This window comes from Tripterygium wilfordii, chromosome 2 (assembly GCF_013401445.1).
Source record: "Tripterygium wilfordii isolate XIE 37 chromosome 2, ASM1340144v1, whole genome shotgun sequence".
NCBI classification, from domain to species: Eukaryota; Viridiplantae; Streptophyta; class Magnoliopsida; order Celastrales; family Celastraceae; genus Tripterygium; species Tripterygium wilfordii.
The window spans coordinates 790,576-799,592 of record NC_052233.1 but is presented as its reverse complement, the minus strand read 5'-3'; the positions used below and the strand labels follow the sequence as shown (position 1 = coordinate 799,592).

Sequence of the window (9,017 nt, the reverse complement as noted above, 5' to 3'; positions counted from 1 at the left end):
CCTTATCTGCTGCATGCCTCTGCATCTCTCATGTTCATTAAAGAATCTCCCTTTTTTGGGAGCATCTCTTGATTGATTTGTAGTTTGAATGCCTACCTCTCCTTTGTACCAAGTGTGTGTGTGTGTCAACATTGACTATCCAGTGGTCCATTTGTCTGCCAAGGATTTATCAGCAGATATGTTCTTTTTGGACATTCCAATAACACCAAACTCGGGTTGGATTAGGCACGCATAAACTCGTTCGATAGGTTAGTTGAACCGAGACTCAACTCAAATCACTTGGAAAAAGTGGTGCTACCTTAGAATCAAATCCCTGACCTCGGACAATATTTTTTACGCTCTAAATCCGGAAATATAACCAGATAGGCTATGGTCAAGTGATTTTCTTTGGTATAATCAAGACATCTCAATAATTTATTTGAGAATAATAAGGAGAACCAAAGTGAAGAACAAGAAGTAAGGTACTCCTGGTGCTACTTGGATCCTTATCATGATTTTTTTTGTTTAAAAAAGAAAATTCATCCACATACTAAAATTAACGAACATTAAAATCGATACATTAATCATACTATATAGTTCATACAAGCTCCCTGGCAATGAAATCAAATACCCTTCACATAAAAAGAAGATACATAGAAATGAGGATGAGGGAGTAGTCTTGATAGAACACTTTCAATACAGCATTATCTCATATCATTTTACAAGAATTGCTAGCTACTGACTGTGTTTTTTCCATGATTTGGCAGCAAAAGGCACCACCATTACTCCCACATGAATTGCAGTCCCTCAAAAGGTTCTTAATTACCTACCATTGAGCCCGGAAAATTGTGCAAACATTGCAGTACCCGAGTGCTCATCAATGGCCTGAACTTGAGCAGGGCCATTGTTTTCTTCTGGGTGTGAAACCGGGCGGTTATCAGAGGTAGGAGTAGTATTAGGAGAAGCTGCAACAGCAGGGGAGGCCGCCACAGTAGCAGATGATTTAGCTTCATCCTCGTCCTTTCCTTGCGCGAAAGCCTCTTGTAGCTGTAAAGCATACTCCAAGTTCCACAACACATCTCCCATTGTAGGCCTGTCAACACCATGTTCAGCCAAACACTTCTCTGCAGCCTCAGCAAACTTCTTCATTGATTCAGGATTGATTGTGCCTTGGAGAAGAGGGTCGATGATCTTTTCGAGCAAGCCCTTTCGCTTCCATTGCATTGCCCACTCAGCAAGGTTTACTTGTTCTCTTGGGAGTTGTGGGTTAATAGCAGGCCTTGCGCACAGTACCTCAAGCAACACCACACCAAATGAGTAAACATCTGATTTATCTGTCAGTTGTTGCCTTCTGAAGTACTCCGGATCCAAATAACCGAAACTTCCTTTCACGGCTGTGCTGACATGACCTTGTCCAGTAGGTGTATCTTTTGACAGACCAAAATCTGCAACCTTGGCAACAAATGCATCATCAAGCAAAATGTTGGTGGTCTTAACGTCGCGGTGAATGATTCCTTGTGCTGTACCAGTGTGCAAGTAGTGAAGTCCGCGAGCAGCTCCAATTGAGATCTCCAGCCTTTGCTTCCATGACAATGCTGGCAAGTTCTTGCCATACAGGTGATCTCTGAAAGGACCATTTTCCATGTACTCGTAAACCAGGATCATTTCATCGTTCTCGTCACAATATCCAATCAGTGACACCAAATGCCTGTGCCTGAGCTTAGACAACATCTGAATTTCTGTCTGGAATTCTGTGATGCCTTGTTCAGATTGTGGGTTTCCTCTCTTGACAGCAACTTTAGTTCCTTCATCAATCACACCAATGTAGACATTACCGAATCCACCAACACCGATTATGTTGCTTGAATCGAAGTTCTTGGTCGATTCCTGCAACTCTGCGAAAGAGAAATACCTTCCTAGGCCTAGAGTTGATGAGTAGAAATTGGTCTTGTGAGAGCCTATTGAGTTCTTGCTTGTCATGAAGCTAGTGTCACCAGCATGAAGAGGTAGCAACCAAGAAGAGAAGCTGTTCCTCTTTTGCCAATCTTGAGGTCTCTTGTGCCACTTGATCACCATTGCACCAAGACCCACAAAGGCACCAAACATCATAGCAAAACCAACAGCAGCTACCGTGCCGCGGTTGGAAATAGTACTATCCCTGCTACCATCAACCCCAAATTCACCATCCAAACTATCAACTGAATTGCTCATTTTCATGACCTCCAAACCATTCAGAATAGCATTGATCGTACCGGTATCCTCATTCATTGGACCAACCTGCACAGATAGTTTTCCACCAGTCATCTGGGTTGCATTCACCACAATGTCCTTGAAATATGGGATCGCCAAACCGTTTGTGATGGTTGTCAAATCCAATCCAGAGATGGCCATTTTTCCATTAATGTAGACATTGAAGTAGAGATCATTCTTGGCCTTGCTAACAATGTCACAGAAATGCAACCGAATCAGGTAACTAAATGCTGCATCAAGATCAAAATCCCATGTTACATTGAAGTTCGGTTGGATGGTTTTCGAATCTGACATCTGAGAAGCACTTGCATAAACTGTTGCTGGAGCAATCAGCGGCGTAACTCCTTGAGGGTACTTGATTACATTGGTGGCAACAGAAGCGCTTTGAGCCAATTTAGGGTATTTGAGGTATGATGTATCAGGTTCCCAAATGCGGCCTAGTGTGTCATTCTGAGATGTGATCAATGGTCCTCCCATGTTAAGCCTGTACACGATTTGGTATCCGAAAGCAGACAACCCCGAATAAGGATTAACGGGGACAAGGGATTGACCTTCATCGACAAGCAAGCTATCAGGAGCCGAAACAACCTCAATAGCATTAATAAAAGCAGCTGAATTCTTCATAGGAACAAACTTGAGTGAAAATTTAGGCTGAGTCACATTGATCAGATACTCCTTGACAATAGCTTTGGAGCTATTGTTGACATTGAAGCTATGAAGCAGAACATACTCGTCGCTGGAGACCGAAAATGTAGCTGTGTGGAGATCAAAATGCGTGTTATTCAGTGGAAAGAAATGAAGCCTCACCCAATGCCAACCAGGACTTCTCATATCAAATGTATATGTTGCAGGTTCAACAAAAATCCTTGCAGACAAATAGATAGGAGAAGGAACATCCGCGGAGGGGACCGTGACTTTCTGATCGTCTTTGGCATTCAAATAGTTCTTGGCTTGTTGATCTGTCTTGAAAATTCTTCCATCAGGCAGTGCAGACAATGAGGTGGAGCCACAGGCTATGAGAATATTATCTGTGGGAGTAAAAGCAGTCGAGCCGGCTGCGAATGCAGTCTGCTGCCCTGAAAGAAAAGCCAGAAGAAGAACCAGGAGGAACATTGCCATCGACGACGACGACGACGAAGATAGCGATGACATTGAGGATAATAGAAAACAAGATTGTGGTGGTGTTTTTGGTTTATTATTTTCTGCCTCCATCTCCCTCCTGGTTGGGGGGAGGAGGAGGGGGATGCTTTTAGATTTAGACAAAACAGAAAGGGAGAGCTTGAAAATGGAGGTGTGTTTGTCTTTGTGTTTGTATCTTCCATAATTAACGGAGGTAAGAAATTGACAGCCGAAATGGGATTGTCTTTCCCAATTATGAGGCTGTGTTTGTGGAGCTCGTTCGTTCTTTGGTTAACCACCAACGGATTTAACCGTCAAAATATAGGAAAAGTGCAAGGATTTGAGGTGGTCAAAAGTCAAACCCCATTCAAACACTTGTAACTGAACAATGAATTGTGCATCCATACAAATGTTGATTCATGAAATAGCTAACTTGTTCGATTCAAGAAGAAGAGGAAAGGGAGATTTGGCCAATCCACTTGAGGTATTTGGGATCCTAGCTGTTTTGTGTGTTTGAGTTCTTGCGGTGAGGTTAGACGAGTTTTGAAATTGTGGTGAGGTGATGTGAGTTGCGGTGATAAAACTTATTTGGCTTGTCACTAAAAGTATTAAGGCGAGATAATGATAAAATTAGATATTTTTCATTAATATCAATTAAATTTTGATGAATTTATTTTTAAAAAATATAAATGAAATAATAAAATTGATTGATGGCAAAATTAGAAGGGAAAAAAAATTGTATTTTGATGCCGAAAATGGGGTCAATATGTTGCATCTGGAGTGGAAACAGGTCCCTTCAACTTTAGCTTCGAATTCACTGCAGTGCGGTGATACTGTAATGCACTGTTTGACCAAACACTTTTTGTCCTAACGCTGTGCGTTCAAGTCAAAAGAGGTGCATTTGATTAATAGGTACAAATAGGGGTGTTCACGATCGGTTTCAGTAATTTTTTCCCCCTTTTCTGACATAAATTTAACCGACTAATCAATCAATTATTGGCGATTTGGTCATTTTTTTTTGGTTATTCGATCGGTCCTTACTAACATATACTTCGAGGAGATGGTGATGTGGATCGTTGAAGATAATAAGGAGATGGCGAGAACATGTTAGATTTTCACGAAAGAGAGTGAGATGTTGTGAGAACATGTATTTGGATTTTTATTGATAGCATATATGACAATGATTTAGAGTTGGTATAAAATTTCACTTTCAGTGAATAATTTGGAACATCCATATGCCATGTCAGTCACGTCAACGAGTCCATTGAACCACATAGTCAAATTTCGATGGTTTACTAACGATCAATGTATCATAAGCGGGTTAATTGTCCGAAAATGAAAAAAAATCTATCCGAGTTATCAAAATAGAACAAATCTAAACTTTAGGTTATCGACTTAAAATGTTCGAAATACAATGATTGGCAATCGATTGAGTTAGACATATGTATACCCAAAGTTCGATTTCAACCACAAATATAATTCTATGTGGAATTAAAAAAACAAAAGAGTATTAACCCCGGACTTCCCCTTTAAAAATGATAAAATAACTCGAAACAAAAAGTAAAAAATAAATAAATCAGAACACAATTTTCTGTTTTCTTGATAAACAAGTCCTCTTTCTCTTCTCTCTGAATCCTGCCTTTTGAATACGGCCAGAAAACAATGTCCAGCGAAACCGAGGACGCCGTTCGACGCCGCACAGCGATCGCAGAGTACCGCAAGAAGTTACTTCAGCACAAGGAGCTCGAGTCCCGAGTCCGTACAGGTCAGTTCCGTCAGTCTAGGGCTCACTTCGGTCGCGTAAATCTAAGTTGTTTTCTTGGAATCGATATGCATACACATTTTATGTGTTAGTTTTTGCTTAGATTTATCTAATTAATGGTTAGACTGGGTGCTTTCTGGAACTGATGCAGCTGCTCGAATAATGAAAAAAAATAATTAATTTTAACATATTTTTGGGATTGGAAATAATTTGATTGAATTTGTATAGTTTGAGTTGTTTCTGAAGGATTTTTTGTGTCGGACGTTTAATGGTTATTGACTTGTTTTCGATTCGTAAAAACTGGTTTTTGTTAGAAATCCCAGATTCGCAAGTTTTCCCTTGAATCATTATTTTGTTATCACAATTTATTTCACTACCAGGAACCTGATGACACACTTTGAATGCGATTCCTTTTTCCATACTGTTTGTAGTGAATAGGAAACCATTACCTTTCTTTTCAATTCTGTACATTGCTCACCATGGTCTTCTTTGGCTTTATTGTTGGCTGTGATTCCTGTAGGACTGACTAACATGTGTTTGGAACTGAATCTGTGCAGTCAGAGATAGTTTGCGGGGTTCAAAGAAGGAATTCGCTAAAACTGAAGATGATTTGAAGTCCCTTCAAAGTGTTGGGCAGATCATAGGCGAAGTTCTCAGGCCTCTTGACAATGAAAGACGTAATCATCTTTTTACGATTGTGGGAAACTGTTGTTTCTTCCTTAGAAAGAGCCGCTAATTGTTTTTGCTTCTGTTTCCTGTTCAAAAAAGTATCTTAAAGTAATTTATTAGTACGTTTAAAGATTTTTTTCTTGGCCTTATGTGTTCTGCTTGCATTGTTGATGTTCTTTATGCCCTAGTGTGTTCTGCCGGATCAAGTGTGCTTCCAAGAGTATCTGTTGGTTTTGCTGTTGAAAAACATATATACAATTCAACTTTTTATGTGTGATTATCTTGTTCTTTTCATTTAACGTTTTCGTAAGCACTATCTAGTACTAGTAGCTGTTAGAAATCTGGTGGATAATACTGGAACTTAGTACTGGCATTATACTATTTCAGTTATTGTTAAAGCAAGTAGTGGTCCACGGTACGTGGTTGGTTGTCGCAGCAAAGTGGATAAAGAGAAATTAACTGCTGGTACCAGAGTGGTTCTAGATATGACTACCCTCACAATCATGCGGGCTCTTCCACGTGAAGTAAGTATGAGCTTGAGCCAAATTTGATTGCTCTATCATGCTGTTTTCTGTATATTGTTCCATTAATGGATGGCATTCAAAATAACAGATGGTAGAGCATTTATCTGATATATTGTGATATAACCTTGTTTACAGGTTGATCCTGTCGTTTATAACATGCTTCATGAGGACCCAGGTAATATCAGTTACTCTGCCGTTGGAGGTCTTTCAGATCAGATTCGAGAACTCAGAGAATCTATTGAATTACCCCTAATGAATCCCGAGCTTTTTCTGCGAGTGGGGATCAAGCCTCCTAAGGTAATTCAGTTTGAGCTGCCTTTCTTCGTTCAGCTGCATGCATGAGGAAAAAAATATTTAGATGCTGAACTTTATAATTATTTCAGGGTGTTCTTCTCTATGGACCTCCTGGAACAGGGAAGACTTTATTAGCCAGGGCAATTGCAAGTAACATTGATGCCAACTTTTTGAAGGTAAGGCTTTGTTATTTGCAGTTTCTGAAATCCTACCTCTAATATATATCGTTTAGTTCAAATTTTATGTAACTTGAATATGTGTGACAAATTTTTTGTTCTTGGCGCAGGTTGTATCAAGTGCTATAATTGATAAATATATAGGTGAAAGTGCAAGATTGATAAGGGAGATGTTTAATTATGCACGTGATCATCAGGTAAGTTGACATGTACAGAAATGTATCTTAGTGGCATCACTTTTGAATTTATATCTAATTCTACATTTTTTGTTTTCAAGCCCTGTATCATATTTATGGATGAGATTGATGCTATTGGTGGGCGGCGCTTCAGTGAGGGAACAAGTGCTGACCGAGAGATTCAGAGGACGCTTATGGAGTTGCTTAACCAGCTGGATGGCTTTGACCAGCTGGGGAAGGTACCTTGTTTTTCCCTCCTCTTCTCTGCCCATTTTGTTTTGTTTACATGGCTTACTACGTTGAATTGATAATGGCACATCGTGAACCAATTGTATGATGGTCTTTTGCCAATCTATAATTTTTCTAAAGGAGTTTGGGGTTATTTTACAGTAACTAAATTTGAGGTGGTTTTTCTAGGTCAAGATGATTATGGCTACAAACAGGCCTGATGTTCTCGACCCTGCACTTCTTCGCCCAGGTCGTCTAGACCGGAAAATTGAAATTCCATTGCCAAATGAGCAATCGAGAATGGAAATCCTTAAGATCCATGCTGCTGGAATTGCCAAACATGGTGAAATTGACTACGAAGCAGTTGTAAAGCTTGCCGAGGTCAGTCATTGATAGTTTTTCCATTTTGACAGTTTTTTGTTAACACTTAACATTTTCTATCATGAGCCTAAATGTGGTGCCTTTAATTCAGGGTTTTAATGGGGCTGATCTTCGGAATGTTTGTACTGAAGCAGGGATGGCTGCAATCCGTGCAGAGCGTGATTATGTCATCCATGAAGATTTCATGAAGGTATTATTGGTCATCAGACATTATAGTTTACTTATCAATGGAAGTCTTTGTACTTAGGGTTTTGCGAATGCTGCCTTTTGATCATTGACACGTTTGTGAGATGCACTTTCTGTATGAATGGACCCAGAACAGCATCTTATTATAGGGGTAAAGTATTGAAGACTTCGCTTATACTTGATTTTGATGACATCGATAATAAAAATCAATCACACAGTAATCCTCTCTAATAGGATCAATTTGTATTTGTATTATCTTAAATGAATACCTACCATTCACCATTCAAAAAGATAATCTTAAAGGGTACATGCTGGACCCATTTACGAATGTTTTCATGCAAAGGGTGCCTTGTAGGTGGGATGCGACCCTAGGTGTTAGGTAATGGTTGAATTATGAACGTTTATTCTGTTGAAGAATCGTCGCTTGCTTTGCTAGCTGCAACCTTTGGTTGAATGCATATTTTCTGTTAAAGTAATTTTTCGTGCAATATATTGAAGTGCTGAAACAGAAGATAACGCCAAACATACTAGTCAGCAGTCGACCTTGGTTTTATTTTGAAAAACCAACGAATCCTAAGTTTTTATACGTGAAGCTAGAGAACAAAAGATTCCTGTGCATGTGTTAAACATTCGTTTTGGCTACACCGCTCTTATTTTGACCTTAAACTGCCTGCTCTTGGATGGATGTCTCTCTTTACCTGTTTGCAAGTGATCCTACGCTTAACGCTTTCATTTTAGCTGTCATTCTGATGCCGTGTGTATCTGTTTCTTAATGGTTTATTTGTTTAAAAGCTTTTGTGTTTATTGCTCCGCCTGTATGCATGTGCCAGTCCGCATGAATGTGTTGGTATGTCTACTGCTGACCGGTATTTTCTGGAAGAAAATTACTCAAAATTTTTGTTTGCTAACTTTCAGGCCGTCCGCAAACTGAATGAAGCAAAGAAACTCGAATCAACTGCGCACTACAATGCGGATTTTGGGAAGGATTAATACTTTGCTGGCTTGATTAATTGGACTTCCAAGAGCACAAGCAGAGGAAATTCAGATGACATGGGTAGTGGTAGACGAGTGTGGACCAATATGTTACTGCCCTTTTTTATTTTTAGATTTTTATGAGAAACTTGAGCCTTGTTTTTTACTTGTCTTGGTCTAATGACCAACTGGCTATGGTTATTGTGAGTTCTCATGGTTGATAAAACACAAATTTATTCTTTTCCCTTGTTTTCTATCGAACACTCATTTTGAAATACAATTTAAGTAGCTTTTAGCAATT

General features: G+C 39.4%; 2 protein-coding genes across 2 annotated transcripts; one reads left to right on the top strand and one right to left on the bottom strand.

Annotated features, from left to right (window-relative positions):
• Positions 1-728: 728 nt before the first annotated feature.
• Positions 729-3,615, bottom strand: LOC120005340 (probable receptor-like protein kinase At4g39110). The gene has a single exon (XM_038854931.1). The coding sequence runs from the start codon at positions 3,439-3,441 to the stop codon at positions 802-804; it is 2,640 nt and encodes an 879-aa protein (XP_038710859.1). The 5' UTR covers positions 3,442-3,615; the 3' UTR covers positions 729-801.
• A 1,305-nt stretch (positions 3,616-4,920) lies between these two features.
• On the top strand, positions 4,921-9,015 carry LOC120005348 (26S proteasome regulatory subunit 10B homolog A). The gene is made up of 10 exons (XM_038854940.1): positions 4,921-5,113; positions 5,668-5,787; positions 6,167-6,303; positions 6,439-6,600; positions 6,687-6,773; positions 6,884-6,970; positions 7,051-7,188; positions 7,367-7,558; positions 7,650-7,748; positions 8,660-9,015. The coding sequence occupies exons 1-10, from the start codon at positions 5,011-5,013 to the stop codon at positions 8,732-8,734; spliced, it is 1,200 nt and encodes a 399-aa protein (XP_038710868.1). The 5' UTR covers positions 4,921-5,010; the 3' UTR covers positions 8,735-9,015.
• Positions 9,016-9,017: the final 2 nt, after the last annotated feature.